This window comes from Lygodium microphyllum, chromosome 18 (genome assembly GCF_053477565.2).
Source record: "Lygodium microphyllum isolate KBCC chromosome 18, Lygodium_microphyllum_v1.1.10, whole genome shotgun sequence".
In the NCBI taxonomy this organism is placed as follows: Eukaryota; Viridiplantae; Streptophyta; class Polypodiopsida; order Schizaeales; family Lygodiaceae; genus Lygodium; species Lygodium microphyllum.
Genome location: NC_141152.1, coordinates 30523898 through 30547865, shown reverse-complemented (window position 1 = coordinate 30547865; position 23968 = coordinate 30523898). Strand labels below are relative to the sequence as shown.

At 39.2% G+C, this 23968-nt stretch overlaps 1 protein-coding gene across 1 annotated transcript; it reads right to left on the bottom strand.

The window, feature by feature from the left end:
• Nucleotides 1–19179: 19179 nt before the first annotated feature.
• On the bottom strand, nucleotides 19180–21876 carry LOC148020713 (uncharacterized). The gene has a single exon (XM_087698529.1). The coding sequence runs from the start codon at nucleotides 21310–21312 to the stop codon at nucleotides 19933–19935; it is 1380 nt and encodes a 459-aa protein (XP_087554655.1). The 5' UTR covers nucleotides 21313–21876; the 3' UTR covers nucleotides 19180–19932.
• Nucleotides 21877–23968: the final 2092 nt, after the last annotated feature.

Below are 23968 nucleotides of genomic sequence, written 5' to 3'. Positions count from 1 at the left end.
TCCTCTCAGGGGGGGGGGGGAAAGTGAGGGTAAGCTTGGAAACCTTTAAAGGGGGAAAATCTCCCTCTCTCTCTCTCTCTCTCTCTCTCTCTCTCTCTCTCTCTCTCTCTCTCTCTCTCTCTCTCTCTCTCTCTCTCTCTCTCTCTCTCTCTCTCTCTCTCTCTCTCTCTCTCTCTCTCTCTCTCTCTCTCTCTCTCTCTCTCTCTCTCTCTCTCTCTCTCTCTCTCTCTCTCTCTCTCTCTCTCTCTCTCTCTCTCTCTCTCTCTCTCGTCAGACAGCATGGAGAAATCACGATCATAATCCCCCTTGTTGTTATTCATAAGGGCCTTTTTATAGTGTATTTGGGGGCCAAAATTGGTAAGGTATGGAGCCCCCCCTTATTCCCACCAAGACGACCAAGTGGATGGCCGCCGCCATGCAAAGTATGGGGGAGGGGAAGTGGAGTAATCATTACCCCCGTGCCCACATCATCATGTCCTCCATGAGCTGGAGCTCCCCCCCATGCCTGCTCATCATCCACGGCAACCCCCCCCCCCCATCAACACACGGTAGCCTTCCCTCCCCCCTCGGTTTGCTAGTTGGGGGCGTGAGTAAGGGGGATTAATTCTTCTTTTTTTTAAAATGTTAATTAAGGGGGGTCATACGGCGGAAGGGAGGGAAATATTACACACAGACATCATAATGTACCAATGCCAAGGGCTCGCTCATGGATGTCCTACCATATTTCTTATGTGTATTCCTAGTATGTCTACCATAAAGACAATGCTCACATGAATCAAAACATGTATAGTCAAGGAACTGTAAGTACTGCAAACCAGAAATAATTTTCATTCCCTTCAAGGACATATGGCTCAAATGGGCATGCCAAAGAGATACATGTGGGATGGAACTCACTGACAAAACATGGTCAACAAAGGACCCATCAACTACAAGAGGATAGAGGCTACCAGCCTTGGCACCTCTAGCAAGCACAAGTCTACCACAAGTGACCTTCCAGACAGAATCCCCAAATGAAACATGAAATCCAACATCATCAAGCTACCCAGCAGACATAAGACTGTGTGTAAGCACAAGTACATGACGTACATCCTCTTGTAATAGAAAAGTACTGCCAATAGAAAACTGCAACCGTACATCCCCAATGCCAACAATAGCAAGTGACTTGTCATCACCCAAGCGAACTGAACCAGAGAAAGTGTAGTAGGAATGGAACCACTCATGGCATGGTGTAAAATGAAATGAAGCACTAGAATCCAAAAGCCAGCACTGCGCATACATAGTGAACCTCGGTCAATATGGCGTAGCATCACAAGAACTAGCTACAAGTATATACTCCCCATTGGAGTCATCAATATGCTTGACATTTATCTCCTCGATTTCCACACTGGATTTCGCATGCATAATGTTGCGATCAGAGGAATTTTCATGTACTTTGTCTTTCCTCTTTTCTTTGTGCTTCTCATTGTGTAACACATGACACTGTGGACGTATATGACCCTTCTTGCCGCAATGATGACATGTCACATGAGCATTTCTCCCACGAGACTTGCTGCGCGACTTACCACGCGACTTAGACCTAGACTTTTGCAACTCTCTGCCACGTCCATACCCACAATCATTCTTTCTATTACCATCTTTGCCTCTAACAGTCAAAGCATGTGACACATGAGAGGCATCCAAGTTCTTACGGTTGATCTCTTCCTATAAAAGAGCACTCTCTACATCATGCAAGTTCAAAATAGTAGTAGTAACATGTAAGGTAGTGGAGAATACATCCCATGACTCACTCAAAGTCCCAAGCAAAAACAATGGAGTAATCTTATCATTGAAGGTAATGCCTTGCAAAGTCAAGTTCTTGAGAATAGCATGAAACTAGCTCAAATGAGCAAACATTGTCATACTTCATGTGTAGGTCCATAAGTTGCTTCAGTCAATACATCTGACTTGCTGGACTTTTCTTGTCTAGAGGTTCTTGATCTTATCCCAAAGCTTCCAAGCACTCTATGCTCCCTCAACCACATTGTAATGCACTTGTTCAATGAGAGACAAGATGAGGGTGGACTTGCATAACTCATCAAGCTTATCCCATTCGTCATCAGTCATAGTTTCAGGCTGCTGCTTGCCATGCATCCTTAGTGGCTTTATCTGTAATTTCTGCACCAATACCTACCAAAGTTGGCTCTTCCAGTAGGCATAATTCATATCATCAAGCTTATGATGTTGAAGATAGCACTATCAATAGAAGAAGATGCCATACTGCAGTCCAAATGGTGCAGACAATTCAAATTGCTTGTTTTTTTCTATTGTAAACGGCCAAAATACCACCAAAACTAAGGCAAAATAACCATGAACTGATAGTAATGATGCTGCCCACTAAGTATCATCAAAAGTACATAAAATCAAGATGATTCAGCATGAAAATTCCATGTCAACCCATGCATAATTACTTGCTGTAATAAATTGTAGCCAGGTACAATGAGAGCAAGCTGTAGGCAAAATGAATGTACCAAGTCAACCACTAACTGTCAAAGCATAACTAGCATCAAGCGAGCATAAATCAGCATTTGAGAATCATACGGACATCGAGCAAACACCCAAGCATGTCAAATGAATCTGTCAGTAAGCCAACACACCCCCTATGTAATAGGACAAAGTGTACACAACACTGGCAAGACCTGACACAAAGAGGTGTATGCTCAAGGAGTCCAAAGCCCAAATCAGCCCAAGTACATCTGTGAGGACCACTGCATATCAACCATGTAACATCCAAGTGAAGATCCCAGTCTCAAGTATCTGAATGCTCAAGTGGCATAAAATCGCCTACTCAATGTCTGTCAAGCATATCAAGATGCTCCCATTGGCACAAAAGCCATAGATATCAAGTAAAGAAGCTCAACAAGGGCATATGATAGCACCAGTGCCAAAAGATCCGAGATCAAGCATCAGCAAGACCTCATGAGCATATAGGCTGTGTAGCATCCGTACATAGCATCCATAGACCTCAAGCACATCCAAACTTTAACTCTGGCAAGCTGAGAAATAGCCAAAGTTAGCTCTGAGCAATCAAATGTCAAGCCAAAGCAAGGCTCAGTAGCATCCAAATCCAAACAATGTAACTAGCATGTAGTAGTGGCATAGGCCAAGCATGTCAAGACTGGTCAGACATAAGCAAAGTACATGCCATAAGTACATCAAAGACAGAGTATCCAAATGCTTAACTCAATCAATGATTCGGTATGAAATCCAAGCTCAAATTCATCCCAATACATCATTGTGTACATCCAAGACATAGTCCGAAACCAATAGGCATAACCAAAGGCAATCAGAGGCACTTCGACCCACTGTGTACAATAGACATTCACTACTTGAAACTGAGTATTTAGAGGTCAAAATCTTCACCAAAATGATGGCAAATAATTAGCACAACGTCCATCAAGCATAGGCATTAATGACATAGCATACGGGTATGAGATAGTGTACTATGTAGATGAGCTCCAGGACTTGTACACTTCTGCTGCATACCTGGACAGACCTGTTGTTGTATATTATAGCCAATGTGTGCTCAAATAAATGTCCCAAAGCTCAAGAGAAGCATCAATACATTGCAACCAACATTGCCAAGCATTGCTCTAGTGCCCAAGAGACCAAGTATGGTCATTGCCATGGAGTAGGAGTGCTACCCTTTGCTGCCATGAAATAGCGCAAACTAATGTGTCTGATATGATGGTGCTGATTCTTGTAAATGGACATTTTAGGGTCAAATGAAGCTTGAGGGGGTGCCAAAGAAGCCACATAACAAGCCTTAGCAAGTCTTGTATCAAACCAAATGAGATATGAGAAGAGGGAGGACCAATGGTGGCTGCCCCTTCTTGTAAATACCCTGTGTGACCTGTAAACCAATAAAAACCCTGAAGCAAAAGAAGTAATACCTCTGATACAATGCCTAAGGGTGCCCAAAGGGATTGGGAAGGTGCTCGGGAAGCCGAGGAGTGACGAGAGCTCGAGGGAGTCGGCTATGGCTACCGGGAAGGAGACCCAATGAGTGTAGGTATTCGAAATGAATGCTGAAGGAGTCACACACCAAGTTGGAATGCACGAGCAACTATGCTCTGATACCAGTTAAAAGGTAAGAAGGATCAAAGCGTGCTTGGAAGAGCTACAGCGAGAGAGCAAGAGCAAGAAAGAGAGAAAGACCAAATGGGAACTCCAATAGTCACAATGTGCGATCGGGCCTTCCTTTATTCAAATTGTCACTAAAAGAATAAAGAATAAAGTGACAGTGACGGGCATACGCCACCTAGAGTATATAGTGGCGGGTACTGTCACTGTAGTAATACATGGGCGGCTAGGTAGAGACGCCTTTAGCCCCAACACGATTGTCTACAATTTGATGAGCAGAAGGCCGAGATGGCCAAGATCCTTTATGCATCTATAGTGGGTAGTTTGATGTATTCCAAGATAGCCACATCTTGATATATTGTGACATGCTATATGGCTACACCTAGCAAGCAGCATTAGGATAATATGAAGGATATCATGAGGTACCTTAAGGGCATTGCAGATATGTGCATATGTTATGTGGCTAGGATACATGAGTCATGAGGTACATTGACTCTGATTATGCAAGACATGAAGATAATAGAAAGTTAACCTCTAGATATGTTTTTACCTTTATTGGAGATGATGTATCTTGTATGTTTAAGTGTAGAAATGCATGGCCCTATCTACTACAGAGGGAGAGTATGTTGAAGCCACTGAGGCTTGCAAGGACGTTGCATGGTCACACAAACCTTAGTATTACTTATGTGTTCCCTATATTGCATTCGAAGTCTATGAGTGCTATTTAGTTGTCCAAGAATCCAATCTTCTATGCGAAGACAAAGCACACTGAGCTGCATTGCCACTTTTTCAAAGAAGTCATTGAGGATAGGTCCATTGAGCTTGTCAAGATCTCAACTCACCAAAATCCTATAGATCTGCTTACTAACACTCTCTTAGTAGAATGTTTTGCCTTCCTTAGGAAGATGATGGGTATCAAATAAGATGATATATGTCCTCGTTTTATTGTACTTTATATATATTTGTACTTTGCCACATTTTTTTTCTTATTCTCTTCTCACTAGAGGCACAGTTGCCTTTAAGTGGAGGTTGTTGGGGGTAAAGGCACATGTGTCTACACCACCTGTGTATGTGATCCTAACAATAATCCACACACCTATACACTACAAGTGGCATGCACCCATCACTATCACTTCATCCTTTATTCTTTTAGTGACTAATAGAATAAGGGAGGCCAATCACACATTGTGACTATTAGAGTTCCACATACGGTGTCTCTCTCTCTTGCTCTCTTGCTCCATCCACCATAGCTCTTGCTTTGCTCTTTCTTTTGCTTGTGTGCTTCCACTTGGGCTCTACCTTTTAGATCTTGATAAGCTCAATGCACTTGTCCTCAAGAACCTCTCTAATGAAGTGATACTTTGTCTCAATGTCCTTTGTCTTTACATGAGTAACATGGTTTTGTACTAATAAATGAATGGCACTCTGACTACCACAATGCAATGTAAGTACCTCTCCTACAACACCCAAGTCTGCAACATATTCTGTCTTAGTGGTAGATAAAGCCATATATGGTTGCAATGGAAGGCCCCTAGAGATTACACCATGTGTGAAAGTGAAGACAAAACCTGTAGTAGACCTCCGAGAGTCTACATGTCCTACAAAATCCTCATCTACATATTCAAGAAGATAAATCCATTTATGGTTGCAATGGAAGGCCCCTAGAGATTACACCATGTGTGAAAGTGAAGACAAAACCTGTAGTAGACCTCCGAGAGTCTACATGTCCTACAAAATCATATCTACATATTCAAGAAAATATTCATCCTTCCTTTGAAAGAATGTGCACATAGATCTAATTTTGTTCGAGTATCTCATCGTACTCTTTATTGCCTCCCAATGGTTCTTTCCAATATTTTTCATATATCTATTAACCATTCCAAGTGCATACACAATGTCTGGATGTGTAGCAACCATGGGATACATCAAGCTACCAACTCTAGATGCATAAGGGGATGATTTCATTTTTCTGGGAGCCTATTTCAAACCACATAATCTCTTATGAAACTTACACATCGATTTCTCCTTGTCTTTCAAAATAAATCCCTTAGATTGCTGCATGTGAATATCTTCATGCAAGTCCTTGTGCAAGAAAGCAGACTTTACATCTATCTAAATCCTTTCAAAGAATATGCACATAGATCTACTATTCCTCAAGTATCTCATCATACTCTTTATTGCCTCCCAATGGTTCTTGCCAAGATTTTCCATTATCTACTAACCACTCCAATTGCATAGGCAATGTTTGGATGTACCGCTCCAACTGCATAGGCAATGTCTGGATGTGTAGCAACCATTGCATACATCAAGCTACCAACTCTAGATGCATAAGGGTATGATTTCTTTACTTGCTGTGGGAGCCTATTTCAAACCACATAAGCTCTTATGCAACTTACACATCAAGTTCTCATTGTCTTCCACAATAAACCCCTCAGGTTATTGCATGTGAATATCCTCATGCAAGTCCCTATGCAAGAAAGTAGACTTTGCATCTATTTGAACCAATGCTATCTGAAACAAGTCATGTAATCTTCTCATATAGTAGCTACCCATCCTCCTAAAAGACTACTTTATGTTAATCTCAAACCATATTGATAGGCTACTTATGTATCCTATCCCCATTAAAGATAATATCATAGTTGTGTACTACCCTTCAAGATTTAGGATCCCACAAGTGATAGCCCATTTCACTTGATTCTACATAGCTAAGAAAAATGCATTTCTTGGACTTAGGATCAAGCTTGCTCAACTCGTCCCTAGGTATATGCATAAATGCCTCACAATCAAAAATATAGAAGTGATCATAACTAAGTCTCTTGCTAGTACATAACTTCTTCGATATCTCACCACCCACTAGCTTACTAGGAGCTATCAAATCTCTCTCTTAATACCATGACTTGCACAAAAGTTTGAAAAAACATGGGAAGTGTATTTTCCACCATTATCAATTCTCAAGCACTTAAAGCTTCTCGTGTGACCAATTCTCTATGAATGCCAATTACTTTTGAAATGCATCCAATATATCACTCTTTTTGTGAAGAGAATAAGCCCAAAACCTTCCTTGTGGCATTATTTATAAAATTGATAAAGTACAATTCTCCTCCCAATGGAAACATGGGTATTTGGCACACAAAATCAACCAAATCAAGAATTCTAATACTCTACCCCCACTACCTCTCTTATGTGACATTTTTGTTTGCTTTCCAAAGAGATAATGCTCACAAAAACTAAGATTTAAAAAATTTAAGCAAGGAAGATAGTTTAAATGGCACAAAGCTTTCATTGTAGTGACTGATATATATCCCAAACAATGATGCCATAAAGAAACAAATGGCTATTGAGTGTGATAACTACAACATGGCCTTTAAGACTCGAAATATACATATGATACAAAGTACCAAATTTTGATCCCTTTGCCATAACAAGAGATCCCTTGGAAAACTTCTTTGATAAGAATATGCATGTGTTTTGTCACATTTACATCAGCATCCACTTTACCTCTTCAACATCTCAAGGACCTTGTTATATAATTCATTGAGGGGTCACTCAAGTATAAGAATGTCCTCCTTAATTCTATTTGCAATAGCATTTGAACCCTCATCCTTAGTAAAATCTCTTTCTTTTGTTTGAGAGTTTCCCTCAGCTTTGATAACTCTCAACCATTATGCAATAGCTACTTGCATTATGCACGGTCTTTTGTTGGAGAGTGTGGAAAATTTTCCATATGAGTATGAAAAAAACCATGCATAATACAAGTAGCATGCACATAAGGTCTCCATAGAAAATGGCACACCAAACCAAATCCATTGCACATTATGTCCCTTACATGCACATGACTTACAAAAATGCAGCAAAGATCATAGATAAGAACCAACTCCAATATAATAGTGCTTACCCCTTTTCTTTGTTGTTGATATATTCTCGTGCACAAAATAAGATTTTCATGTCATCTCACCAAAGAGGTCTTCTATTCTCTCCAATGATTGAACCATCTCTTTCCCCTCTTTGGATGCTCTAGGACATGTGCTGTTATAATGCACCTTCTTGATATTGCAAGGCTCCTTGTGGCTACTACTGGGTATTTTTTTCTCCCCTTTATCTTGGATTGTTTCTCTGTAGTAGCTTTGGGTGTCACTCAAGTGCACATTTGCACATTGGTATCCTCATCTCAACTCGGAAATGCAAGGGCTCACAAGAGGAGCAAGTGGAACCTTGAAAGCTTCACACCTGAAGGTTCAAACAGCATTTAGACTTAAGTAGGTTACAGAGCAAATGAGCTCAGTTCACCTAAACCTCGTAGAGTCCCAAGCAAGAAAAAGAGAAAGGTAGGAAGCATTAAGCAAAGTAGCATCAATCAAAACCTTGCATGCAAGACCCCCCATATACCTTTTTGTCTTTAAAAGGAAAGCTTACATGCACACCATCACTACACATTGGAGTGGGAGGTCCAAACCATAATTGTCCTCCATGCCTTATCTTTCAAATTTAAATTTCTATTTAAATATTTTCAATGCAACTTCACATGCATAAAAAGAAATTCCAAGATCCCTAAAAATTTTCCAAAAATGACCAAAGGGCCAAAACAAAATTCTCTACTATTTTTGTACCATCAACAAACCATGCTTTCATGCATAAGTGAAGAATTTGAGTTCCAATCTAGAATGTAATATTTAAACTATAGACTTGATGATGTGTTAAAGCTTATATGTTGTAAAAATAAAGTTATCTTGTAAACTTAAGGTCATCATTTGCTTACAAGTTTACAACAAAGTTCAATTTATCATATTACTTCCATTTTACTATAGATTAAAAAAACCATCAAGATCAAAATCATGAGGATAATAAATAATATGCACATAAATGCAAAATATCATTAACAAGATAGGGAGAGGAGAAGGAAATCAAAACAAAGGAGATTGCCCAATGTGCATTTAAAGACATTGAGATCATTAGTGTTATGCAATGGGTAAATAGAAGCATCACATATTGCTATCAAGACAAGCAAGTGTATTGATCCATCATACCTTTAGTGGAAAGGCATTTGTATGCATGTAAATACTTAAGAACTTTGAAACATTTGGCTAATCACTAATAAGAAATCTAAAAAGGAATGTTGGAAAGTGTAAAAATGCACAAAAGTAGGCATTGGGATGATGCTAAAAGATTTTTTTTGGAAGTATTTGGGCATCCTCCCCATCATTGAGATTGCTCTCTCTTCTTTGCAAAGATCTATATTATGTAGTTTATTTGCATGGAGAGTGTGGAGTTTGGCTCAAAGGAAATAGTGCAAAATATTCATGGTATCTTAAGAGAAACAGTTACATTCAACAAGAGAGGACCACAACGTTTTCTAAAGAGATGATCGCACTCAAGCAACTAGTACAACAACTATTGAGACTCTAGCAACAAAGGAAGAATCAATTTGAGTCTCTTTAAGGAAAAACCACCCGAGGAAATTGAAGTTTTGGTCTATGATAGTATCAACTTGAATCAATGTCTTGTATTTTGTACCAAGCAATTTGAAACTTGGTCTATTTGCTACATATGTTGTGCTTAAACAATTTTCATCTCACTTGCTTATTGAAGCACATGAAGGCTAATATTTTTTTCCTATATGTAATGTTCCTTTGAAGAAACATTGTATGAACTATTTGATCTACACTTATATTGTAGTCTATTGATAGGTGATATGCCCTACAACAATGGGCTCATGCATAACTTGTTTAACACTTTTTATGGAGGTGAAGAAGGCTAGAAGAATCCTCCTCAATAAGGAAGCGATGTGTGTGTGTGTGTGCGTGTGCGTGTGCGTGTGCGTGTGCGTGTGCGTGTGCGTGTGCGTGCGCGTGTGTGTGCACATACGCATGTGCTTGAAATTGAAACATTGTGCTAATTTTTAACCTTTTTTTAAATTTGTTTCAATAAACATGCTACTAATTTCTAACATTTAGTGATTCTATATAGTATTTTGGAAATAGTACAAATTAGATAGCTTTATTGTGCATATAAAATGTATCTTTGTATAATTCAATTGTATAAATGTAGCCAAGTTCTTAATTAGAAAGAGTATTTTGACTAGGATGTGGGGAAAAAAATATTATTTATCAAATTCATTCATTAATTTACATATAGAACCACTAGCCCGATAATTTCAATTTACCACAATCTCTAGATTCTAGATCTCAAGCCATAGAGAGATATTAGGACTAGTTTCACCTATAACTAGGACAAAGAATCCAACCTGCACCACAAATAACACATACAACAATGCCACATCACATGCGTGTCTAAATACTAAGACTACTCTTCCCAAAAGTTGGAACAAATAACCTAAATGTGTTTCACATGTTGTCACCATGAATTCACAAGTCTCTTGAATTACATGCAAATCTAAACCCTGATCCTTGCTTTTTGAATCACATGGTATGTTTTCTAGAACCAAAAGCTAGCTCATTGTTACAGTTGCATGAGTATTTTTGGCATGAATATGCACAATGTGACTTATTTTGAATATAGGGAGATGAATTTTTCATTATCCGAGAGACATCACATGAGAGTAAATTTTAACTAGAAAACATGAAAGTCATGTTTTCCAAAGAAAGAGGATTTGATTCTAGCTAATGCTCTGTAAGATTTTGATCCAATGCAATGCAAAATGTGGATGTAAAACCATGTCATTTGTATCCTCTCGCATCAAAAGGAAATAGATTATAGTTTCACATCTTATCATCATGAATATGCAAATCTCTTAAATTACATGCAAACTATAAGCCCTCATTCTTCCCTTCTAAATCATACATAAAGAAACCATGCTTATTGTTTTCTTAAAGAAACCTAATCCTTCAAAGTGAAATTAAAAACCTTGCACATCTACACATTTTTTTACCATCATGCTAAAATTGAAGATAATGTTCCTTTTCAATGCATATGACATCATAGCTATGATAGTGTCCATGGGTTCACTCTGCCTGCAAGTAATTTATAGTTGCATATATCTGAAATTGCTCCATAAAAGAGTGCATATAGGGACCAAGCGTTGCTCTCTCATAGCACAAGCTTTAATCATACCTATAGGAACCACTAAGCATCTTGCATAACTAAAAGATCACTCAACTCACCTGCATAATTATCAACATTAGCATCAATACTAACCTTCACTTGTCCAATCATCCATGTCTACTAAACTTCTCATGTTCTCTTAATCAAAACTAGTCCGATTGACATGTTATCTCCACAAACTCATTTATAGAATTGTCATTTTGCTCATCAACCATAAGTAGCATTGCCTTGAATCTGTAGACTATCAAGATTGTTTATGCTACCTAAATCTAAGTCATCACTACCAATATCAAGACAAGGTTCAAGTGTCATACAACATTGCCATGTTTCAAACTCCTCAAAAATTACCTATTAAGCTAAGTTCCTCTTCAAATTCATCATTATTACAATCCATATTATTTCTTTCATATACATCATGCACCTCAAACCTATCATGCTTTTCCTTTGCATTTTCTTTGCCTCTACAACTTCTCAAGGTCACTTCAAACCTCTTCTTGATCTTTTAAACCATACTCAAACCACATTTGGACCATCAACAATACAAGACAGAGATCTCAACATACACATGGATACTTGGTCTAATTAGTCCTACTTTGAAGCTCAAGGCTTGTATTTCTTTGTACTTGGAAGTTCTCCATAACATCCCTGGTAACCCACATGAGTAAATTTGTATCATATCTCCTTGATACGTGGTAAGGAAGATTATCTTTTTTTGGAGGTACTTTAGGTTGTACCTATCTTGAGAATCTTTAACATACTCATGGGTGAAACTATAGCAACTAGATCTCTTTGGATAAACTTCCTTCATTTGCATATGTAGTCCTTTCTTGAGTTCATAGCCAACTTTTCCTAGTTGCAAAATTTCCTATTCTCTTTCCCTTGTAATAAGAACCCCTTTATCAAAGCTTGGGGTCTCCTCAATACCATTTTCACTCTAAAGGTGCCTGCACAATTGTAGTAAACATATTTTGTGGGGAGATATGCTACTATTTGCAATAAGAAAACATAGAATGTACAAACATGACTAAAACACAATAACTCCAAAAAAAATGCAAAACACAAAAATACAAAAGAGTAGAATTTTATGAATGAATGAATGTTGAATGTAAACCACTAAATGTACACAATGCTCAAGGATAAATGTAAACGACTAAATGTACACAACTAATGACTCTTGTGGGAGTGGCTAGGGGAGATGTTGTTGTGTATTGTTCACCAAAGATAGATCCTAAATAGCTTGCCTACAACAATTTATGACCAACAATCGGTCATCAATTGGAACAACAAAAACATGGGTGGTTTTGATAGTAACAAGGGCTAGAGGAGCTAGTGACACCAAGGCAAACTAGGTGGCAACTAGGAGATGGTGCAAAAATGCAAGCACACTATCATGAAAACTTTAGTAGATCAAGCTAGTAGCAAATGAATGGCTCCAAAAATAGCACGTTGATGGTGTTAGCAAGCTAGGAATAAGATGATGATAACCAAAGATTGTAGACATGCTCAAAACTTGATCTTGAGATATGTATGTAGCCATGAATACAAAGCTAATAAAAAGATGAATAAGAAAAAGAAACCTTATGAAAGCTTTAAAATCTAGCAATACTTACTAAATAAAAACTAGCATAATATAACCTAAAGGATATGTAGTGTAACTAATCAAAGGACCCTAAGGGTAATCTTGGAATCCTAAGAGTCTAGCCTAATGAGGGATAATGACTGAACTAGTCCCTTATGCCATAAGACACTTATGAAGGGGGAGATCCAAAATCCACTACACTAATGCCCATGCAATGATAAACACATATGCTAGGGGGTGGAGGAACTACACTATTTCTCTAAGTAAAATCCCCTCTCAACCTCCATGGACTTGCACTATTGCTGTTAGAAGGGGCTAGCATTGGTTTTGGGGTTGATAATGGATTTAGTTTTGATGTGGGTAGAATATTCGAACTATGGATGGTGTGATTTTAGATGTGATTCTTCTAACACACTTGGCCTTTCAGCAATTGTTGTCATCTACATGTCTGGATTTCTGGCACAATGTAGAATCCTCGTTCTTTTTAGGCAAATAATGTTAGAAGTGTCCTTATGATGGTTTGAGTTTATCACTCCCTTTTTCCTTCAATTAAGGATATTGATCATTAGCATGGGATCATAGTTCATGTTTAGGATCAATTGAAGTGGGTGGAACTAGGTCTAAATGTCCAAGTGATTCATTTAAATTCCATGCTTCCTTTAATGAGGGTATGACTCGTCTCAACATAAGAGGGGGTCCTTGCCTTTAAGAAATCGAGAAGGACGGAGGGGGAATCCCTATACTAACCAAACTAGAGGACAAAATGTGACTCGGTTAGACATTTGTGGGAGGTGCATAATGCACACTATTAGGAAACATGCTTTAGACCATGGTTTAGCATATAGAAGTAGAAAAGATGTAGAAGCATGATAGCTTGAAGAGATTGTTTTAGTAAACTATAAATAAGTACATGATTTTTAGTGTTTTTGGTGGTTCTCTCAATCTCACTTTGCTTATGCGATAGACAACCTTTCCCTTTAGCTTGTGCCTGCAACATGTGCCTTTAGCACCATTATGTGCTTGTACATATGCCTCTAGCACCACCTTTTTAGCACCCCCCCTTGTTGCTAGCTTGCCCTCTAGACAACTACTTGCAGGGATGTAGATCCCCTCTCTTAATGTGTTTGTTGTTGACTTGTTTGCATAAACATTACAATTATGCATTAGTCGTAGCTTGTTGGGTTGTGTTAGCTTGTCTTGGTTCTTCTTTCTTGTTGTTTCTTGGCTCCTTGATCTTGATTGTCTTCTTCTTTTGTTGATCTTCACCTTTCGGCTTCACTTTGACTCTAGCTTTGATTCTATTCTTGGTTATCATCATTTGATCTTCGTTTCCTTTGTCTCCTTGAACTTCTTTTTCTTCATATTCTACATTGCTTGGTTGAAATTTTTTTGCACTTATTCCTAAAAAGAATACATTAAGTATTCTTTTTATTTTGGGTAAAATGTTTTTTGGATACATGCATTTTGTATAGATTGCCTTGGCTAAATGGCTTCATGTATACACGACTTTTGAGTATCACAAATTTTTTGAAATAGCTCAATGGCCTCTAGAGACATTTCATGGATCGTGCATACAATAGCCTTTTATGCTTTAATGGAGTCCTTAGATTTGCTATTGATAGATATGAACAAGTTTTACATGTAAAATTGGATTTTTTTACATCAATGTGAATGCAAACTTGTCTTAAACAATTTAGGGCATTCAATGTGAAAGAAGGTTGCCTCCATGTGTGCATGGCTTAAAAACAAGCAATTTTATTTAGAACAAGTGTAAATGTGAATGTTTTTTAATGAGCCTTTTTAAAGCCTTAGTTCAAAAGCTACTAATTATTAAATAGAAAGAATATAATTGTGAGAACCAAACATCATGAAATGCCTAGACTATGAAAGATGAGAGGATGCATTTGATGAGGCCAACCTAGTTTAGAATCTTCATCATCAACAAATTGGCTAGTTGATAGAGCTTCAACCTCTATGAAGCAAGCAACAAATCGTGTTCTCTCTTCCCTTTTCTTTATTCACCATGTAACCAAAAGCAACCCCCTTGCTTCTTAGTCAAGCTTGCCCTCAGCTTGCCCTCAACTTTCTTGTATAATCTTCCCCTTAATACCTTCTTAAATTGCAACCTCTTCAACACGAACTCAAATGGACTCCACACCCTTGCAAGCCTTCAACCTCCAAGCTCTAGCCCCTTTTTTTTGGACAACAGCTCTCCCGTAGCTTTGAGCTCTTCAACCTTCATATGTAGCAATGAACAATCCTACACCTCACAACCTCAAAGACACGACTCCAATACCATGTTAGAAAACATGGTTTATGACATGAAGCAAAGAGAGACTATAGGGGATAGAAGTAGAAAAGATGTAGAAACATGATAGCTTGAAGAGATTGATGTGTTGAACCATGAACAAGTACATCAATGTGTAGCCTTTTTGGTAGTTGTATCAGCCTCACTTTGCTTATGCGATAGGGAACCTTTCCCTTCAGCTTGTGCCTCTAGCATGTGCCTTTGGCACCATTGTTTGCTTGTATATATACCTCTAGCACCACCTTTGTAACACATAGATGGCATTCTAGGCAACAAAGCACCATGGTGCAAAGTGGTACACCACTAAGTGTCTAATGATGGTCTAAAACCTAAATATGGATCAAAGACAATGTGTGCTAAGATTGGACACCCTATAGTGATCTAAAGTAAGATCCTAAAATCAATGTATAGTAATCTAAATATGTGATGAAAGTGGGAGGCAAGGGTGGGAAATGTAAAAGTGGAGCATCAAACTCATACTCAACTAAAATTGAAGATATAGGATTACATTTTGGAGCATCTTTGATCATAGAGTTTTCTTTAGATCCATACTAGTACTGATCTAGATCTCCACTATGATGTAGAATCACTTCCTACATAAGAAGTTGTATAGACATAATAACTAAAGAAGCAGTATAGACAATCAAGATCACTCAAAAATGGAATGCACTAACCTACCATCAAACATGATTGTGAAGGCTTTCGACTTTTGATTATGTCCCAAGCAAATGAACTAAGAGGTGATAAATCCTATCAAGTGAAGGCCCCAATTGAGATGCACCTTATGAAGAAACATGAGACAAAGAAGAGTTGAACTTTAATGAGTGATCCCTATAAGAAAGATTAAGTGGATGAAGACGATGGAGCATTGTGCTTTGCATCAAGACTATAATGCATTAACAAGCCCTCCATTGCAAGAGTAGCCTAAGAAAACATTTGAAGATCCAAAGATAGATTGTTCTAAGCCATCATGAGTTAATATGAGTCTATGTCGATATGCTAGGGTTTGCACTGAGAAAATACATCATGTATGAAAATAACTAAAACACAATGACTTAAACAACACGAAATGTGAAATGCAAAAAAACGAGTAGAATATGATGAATGAATAAATGAATGTTGAATGTAAATGAGTCAATGTACATGCTTAAGGGCAAAGCAATTCAACACTCAATGACTCATGTGCGAGTGACTTCAGGGAAATCTCAAAGTGTGTCATTCACCAACGACAAATCTCAATACAATAACCACTAGTCAAAGTAGAGAAAGATGAAAATGTTGAAAACTCAAAAACAACCTACTGTAAATGATAACCAGCAATCAAGCATCACCTAAAACAACCAAAACGCAAGCTAATGTTGACGGTGACAAGGGCTAGAGGAGTTGGCAACACCACAGCAAATTGGGTGACAACTATTGGAGGAGATGGTGCAAAAACAAAGGTACAACCACACAAAAACTCCATCAGATCAGGTTGGCAGCAGATGGGCAACTCCAACAGCAACAAACTGACGGTATTGACAGGCTGCAGGCTGGAAACAAACACAGACCACCACATGATGAAGGGTAGTTGTAGGATGTCCACAGTAGCAGTTAGAGATGGGAGAGCAACAACCAATCACAGAAATTGATAGCCACCAAAGGAGGAAGACTAAGCATGCAAGGGATGCAAGTGACCTAGTGCACACTCTCGTCTCTAGAGATAGAACCAACCAAAAGTGGGGAGTTTACTGATGGAATATTGAAACACACTAACTGCATTTTTTGGGCCTATTTAATGAGCTAATTACGGTCTAATGTGTAATGCAGTTTTTATAGCTCAACATGTTCTTCAGCATGATAAGGGCAATTCTCCTTACTAGTAGTAGCACTGCATTCCATATATTCCAGAGAGTAGTTAAAGCCTGCACATACTACCAACAACCCGATCTTCCTTTTGCATGAGTAAAAAAGTTCACATGTGCCGTCTACATGTTCCTGGTTCCTGAATTTTTGAAGCAAAGCATATCTAACCAAATCATACTCAGGAGTCATTTAAAGTTTTCCAGTCCTTAAAAGACGAAAAATACTCATTCAACCAGTTACATGCTCCCCTTCTGAATTATAACTTGAATCTAGCAATGCATTTGAATCCACTCTTTAACAACGGGCATATTGAAATTTTGTACCAACTACTCTACATCCTCATGCTTTGATCCATTAAAATCTGGAAGAACATTCAAGCCATATTTGTAAAACTGGAGCCTTTGATAAAGTTCTTGGGGGGCATGTGAAGAACAGAACTAGGCTGGTAACATTACCCCTCTACCTGGTTTTGCTCTCAAAACATCTTTAAAACAAACCAAAGAGAACACCAAAAGAAGCCATTAAACACAATTCTTAAAAAATAGACACCCAAATAAACACTTCAACAACTCATATGTGACCAAATATGCTACATCCATCCACTTTAACATCCATTTTGAAATACTGGAGAAGCATGGCCAAGGTGATTTGCATCTTATTCAGGGAGAGCTTTTATTATCATATATTTACATGAAGAGGTAAAAGGGGCTTGCTTGTTCAAAATACATACATCTGAGCAATACAAAGGTGAATGGAGGCATCATGCAAAGTCTCATGGATACATGGAAATCCACAAACTTGCTGGCCAACTTGGTCATTTATGGATCAGAAGGTATGAAGTTTGTATGCAAAGTATGATATATCATACAAGAGAGGCATGCTAAAAAAGATTTATACATCAAAAGGTTCCTCCTTTTAAACAGACTTCACAGTGAGTTATGTATTCCTTGATCTTTGAACTGATTGAGAAGCCAACCACTATGTTTGGCATCCAGAAGAGCACTTGAGTAGTATCAACCACTATGTTTGGCATCCAGAAGAGCACTTGAGTAGTATCAATCATTCTCCAGCCACCACAATACTTCATAGTAGCAAGCAATGATGAATCCAATGAAATTGAGAGCATATTTGACCTCTGCTTATCCACACTAGAAGCTTTAATGGAAAAGTGAACTTATCGGTCTCGTTTCTTCTTACAAATAGACAGTGAATTGTCTCCCAGTGGCAGTAACATCTCCACACAACTAGCTCTCAAGAATCTTCCTTTTCAATACATCAAAACAAAACCACTGACTACCGGGCACAGCCTGTGCTTACCAGGATGCAGATATGCCTGGAACAAAGAGACAGAAAGGCATCTAGTATGTGTTATGTTGTAGGTTGAGACTCCCCCACCAGCTGAAACCTTCAGAATCCTCATATTATACCAGGGGGTTTTGCATATACTGCTACATAGCATAGTATAGATACAACATAGCATAGAATGCTACATGATGCAACACATCTTTTCCATTACCTAGCCCTGCAGCATAACTAGCAGGATGTATGCCGTAACTCAAAACACCTAGCAAGTCATCTGTTATATAGCATAATACCTAGCAAAACCATCTGCTATGTACAATAAAACCTACCATAGCATATGCTATATGAAAACATATGCTAGCACAATGTCTCCTATATAGCATACCACCTAGCAAACTGTATGGCAAAAATACGTAACAGCTCTTCTGTAAATTAAAAATGCTGCTATATGGCAAAAACTTATACCATATGTTAGTCATACCATAACATTTATGTCATGTTGCATGCATAGCATTGATAAAAATCCAAAAATCTCATAAAAATATATTAACACTTGCATGGTGCACCAAAATCACATTTACACATATTACTTACTCCATGTGCAATCTGAACTATGTTAAAGTCAGAAACAGCCTACAACAATGTACAAGTAGAATCGATAGGATAAAAAGGAAGACCCACTAGCAACAAATTGGCCCAGTGTAATAGTGTTGATTTCAACACTCTAGAAACAAGACACGACCCCTCAGGTATGAAGAGTGTTCAGCTGCCAATAACAGTTCAGTTTCTTTTGTAAATGTGAAATCTGACAACAGAGAAGTAAGTGGAGTACTCTTTCCACACACATGCACTAGCCTCTCTGTCACAGCATCTGCACCATGGAGGTGAATCAATTAAGACCATCCAGGACAAAAGTCTGGAATAGCTCCAAACTTTCTCAGAAATACTCCATATTGGCATTGCAGAATAAGCTGTGGATACGAAAGCACAAATGAAATTTTTATCCTCTGCAACATTTGCATCATTTGCAAATTAAACTGACCATGGTTTAGAAAGACAATATCCAACTTTCTTTGCATCAGATTAAACGAATAAGTGACTTGTAGTGAACCAAACAGTGCTTCCACATTGATAGAGTGCCAATTTGGCAATCAGTCAACATCAATAAATTCTGACTTCCGTTTACCTTTCCAGCAAGCACACTAATTATTAGCTTAACCATCCTCTCCATCCTAAACTCCACATTAAGCATACATCCTGGCTCTACTACTGTTCTGTCAACAAATGTGGTGATCCACTAACATATAAAAGGTCATTTACTCTCTCTATCTGATAACTTTGACATGATAAATGGAACTGTTCTCATTGTACAACAGCAGCCACCTTGATTATGTGGACTTTTACAAAAGGTAACCTGGAAAACATGAAGAGATCAAAAAATGACACTTATAAGCAGATTCCTAGATTGCTCCAAAACAGCTTTCTGCTTTTTTATGTGGTGATTAAAACACCACCTCCCTGAAAGACTAATCAGATTGCAGAACTGTGGACTTCCAAATCAGTAACATACAGAGGGGTCAATCCCCAAGAGACAGGAATGTTGAGCTTCCAAACTGTGAAAGGTGTGCATGCATGGACAAGTTATGAAGGCTCATCACAAGAACTGTGGGGTTAGTGTGAGGGAGGAAAAACAAACACTAAACGATCAGCTTGAGCTGGACTATTGATCAAATAAACGAAAAGAGATCTTTTCTAACTGTACAGGCCAACCTTCCCCAAGTTGCTGGGGGTTTAAATCCATTGCCATCTTGAAGTCTGTTAACGAAATGCTAGGCTGGCTTTTCTCCTGTTCCTTGCAGGAAAGGTCAGCTGCAGCTGGTGAAACCCCATTGATAACCTGAGGAATCTTCAAACTAGGCATATTGCCTGTCTTCACATTCTTATCCAATATAGAACCACCACCAAACCCTGGCCTTTCCTGATCAGATGCTCGTTTGGATCCCACAGCATCAACACATGCCTTAATCAGCCTGCTAAGAAATGAGTCCAATGCATGGTTGAGTACATCAGCACAATCCCTTCTCACACCTTCCAATCCCTCGGCTATTGCTACCTCTTCCATGCGCCTGTGTGTAGCCTCGGCATCAGGTAGGTCAGTCACATTCACAAACCCCACCTCAGGGACTTCCTGCAGTAGCAGATATGCTGGGAAAGCCTGAAGGGTTGGCCTGGTGGTGGCTATACTACCTGAGCAAAAAGGTGCTCCTAATGGCACTCTAATGAAAGGACCAGCTAGTGATGAAATTTCATCCCGATGATCTTCCTTGGTAGTAAAATTCTCCTCAATGCCAGGAGTACAAGACTCTGCAGCACTAATGCTTTCTGCTGATGTAGGATGCAGAACCCTGAGCCGCTTTGCAGGTGGCACAAGCACACTACTTGTTTCAGCTTCTGGCAGCTTTGCAGCACCTTCAAACTGCTGCAAGGGCCTGGTAAGGTCAGGTGTGGAGTTCTCCTCTCGTGGTCCAAGAGGGCTAGGCCTATCTATGCGGTCTCGCAGAGAGTAGGACCTGCCTCTCCTGGGGGAGGAGAGGACTGAGTCTCCATTTGATAAGCTTGAAGGGGAGGCTTGAGGTGGGGTTTCATCACTGGGTATTGTGGACAGAGGTTTCCGGCGAACACCTCTAGATGGCTTAGATAAATCCTGGGGAGGTGGTGGAGGAGGAGGCGGAGGGACTTGTGCTCGCACAGCATTGCTGAGGATACCTCTGACTAGCTGGTTGTGGAGGGCCACATTCTCCTTACCAATAGTAAGGAAGACAAGCTTATCAAGCTCTTGCTTGCTCAAACCACAGCTGATAAAGCTGCGAAAGTGGGAAAAGTACTTATTGGCTCGCTCATGACCAACTCGTTTGACAATTTGTGCCTTGAGGTCAAGGACATTGATCCTTGCACTCTGTGAAGGATGCATTTCATTCCATTCTTCGGAGCTCTTCAGCTCAGATGATGAAGAAGCTCTTCCTGTGCCTGCTGATGGGGTTGGTGATGGTGATGCTGCTGCCAATCGCCCCCGGCTCTGCTTGCTTTCCACCATCAACATCAACGTTTATTCTGCCCACAGCAACATTCCCACATCTGCACAAAAGTGATGCAGGAACTCTGCAGCTTGCCAGGACTTCCTTGTCAAACATTAAGGTCCTCAAGCAGAAAAAGGATCAAGCTGCTCCATGATTCAATGTGTGCGCCTTTTCCAAGAAATTTCACAAGAGGCTCCACATAAGGGCTTTAGCTGTGCCATGCTGGAGTGTCGGCCTCCTGTAGCAAATAAGCTTCTGAGTTTCTCTAAGGAGCCAGCCGGATTAAGGAGCCATACAATCATTAAACATCAGCCCTAGTGAAACAGTTCCAGGCGACACGGTCCCTGTGCCATTGACATGAAGGAAAGAGCCACCACCTGGTTCTCGCTTCACCAATACAAAGTCCTAATGAAACATTGCTAGCCACAGGCGAATATCCGAGGGTTCCTTCTTCGTTAAGTGGACATTAGGGTTTCAACTGCAGAGCGATGCTGCGTCGATGCTCCTTCTTTTTTGCCACCATCAACAATAACGTTTCTTCAGCTTAGAGAAGGCCCTGGAAAGCACGACGGGACACACACTTACATGGAGCAAGCGCTGGCCCGGAGCAGGGTTTTCGCCATGGCCGAGATGCACCAACGCGGCAGCAGAGCTCGAAGGGAGAGGGGGCGAGGAGATCTGCGGGCAGAGCGCCGTGCCGCATCGAGTCGAGAGCTGTGATGCTACAGCGGCTCTGAGGCAATAGAGCTTCGTCGAAGGATGGCTATGGCGGATCATCAGAGCATACCGTCAAAGAAGGGGGGCACTCGGAGGATTAAGAGACCTGATTAGTGCTGTCTAATACTCTTCCATCATGCTAATCATGCTCCTTAAGCTTAATCTTACCTTGATTTAATGGTTTTGCAAACATGGGTGTGCAAGTTACTACGATGTGACAAATGTGCTAATGTTGCACACAAGTGAGACCAATTTCACCCACACTCTAAATTGTCTTGCTAGGGATTCAATCCCTCTTTTTACAATACGGACTTCATCCGTGTTTTTTAATGTGATTAAATCGTTGAATGTAACACGAGTGGCCAATTTCACCCACACTCCTGGAAGGGTTTCATCAGAAGCACTATTTGAGGATTTGGAGTGAAACAAGGAAAATGTGTCTTGCATTTCTAACTATGCCAAAAGAGTTGAAGTTTGAAAACCAAGGGTACAGATTGTTGCGTGAATTTGTGGAGATAGAAGTATTAATTGAGGATCTAGCCAATTGCAAAGACCCCCTTAATAGTTTTAGTAGGGGCTCAATCCCTATTTTTAAAATGTGATAGAGGTGCCAATACTAACCCACACTCGAAACTATGTGATCAAAGTATAATTAAGGATGCACACTATTCAGTATGAAACCATATGATCAAGCTCAACCCCAAGCAACATTAGATGGAGACTTTTCCAAATAGTGGAAGAACCTCATGGTTCCCAAATTTCAAGATTTATTTCACTAAATTATACACTAGCACGAATTGTTTGATCAAAGTAAAATTGAGGATGTACAATGTTTAGTATGAAACCATATGATCAAGCTCAACCCCAAGGAGATTAAATGGAGGCTTCTCAAAATGGTGGAAGGACATCATGGCTCCCAAATTTCAAGGTCTTTGTCACTAAAAATTATACAATGCCACTAAGTGTGTGTAGGGCTTACTATTAAGGGAGTTATGTGTGTGAGTGAAGGTGCATGGTATGAGCCAAAGGTTGACATATGTTAATTTGCCCTTCCTACATGGGGTGTCATGGTACACTCAAAAGCATACACATTTAGAAAAATTATACATTGATGATTATGTGTTTCTACCATTTGGCAGCAACAGGTTCGACTCTCAACTAGGTTTCTCTGTGGTGTCTTATCTTCGAGCAATTGGGCTAGGATGAAACCCAACCTTTGAAATAACCAAGTACCACATTTTGCAAAACTATGTGTCAACTTACACTCTTGGTAATGCAAGTGTTAACCATACCTTTTAAAGATAATGATTTGATATTTAGTATAAAGAAAATATACACTATTGTAACGTGTTGAAATTGTTTCCAAGGGTTCATTAAATCACTACTAAGTGATTGAGGAAATAAGAGAAACATTCACGAACTTTCAAAATGAAACATCTTTCTATGTCTTAAGATAGGGAGAGGGACATTGTATATCCAAATCTAAAACTCTTTATGTTGTGGTGATTGCCAAACGGTTTGAAATGTGTCAAAAGTCTAAAATGGTGGATTCCTTCTTAACACCTTTGAAATATTTATGCAAGTGAAGGTTGTTCTTCAAACATGGTTGTGGACACGTGAAGTATGTATAAACCTTCTTCAACTTGTAAATTCAAGTGCATTGAGTAAACTTGACCTACAAAAGTATTCACCAACCTAAAGGAACAAGCAATGGATTGAGAGCAAACAATTAGTTCACCACATATTGCATTCGATCTTAGTTGATTCAATCAATTGAAATTAGGAACACTTATAGTTCCTCTCCTCCTGAATGTTACTATTATAAGAAGGAGGGGCTTATTAGCGTTTTAATTACTTTAAATTTACATAAGGTTGGTTGCAAAAAGGACTCCAAAGATGCCTGGGTAGACAACTTAAGGAAAAAGGATTTCATTATTTTTGTCTATTTTAATAAAGGATTTT

Excerpts from the sequence above, each read along its gene's own strand:
- LOC148020713 (XM_087698529.1), bottom strand. The coding sequence starts at position 21,312 with ATGTTGATGGTGGAAAGCAAGCAGAGCCGGGGGCGATTGGCAGCAGCA.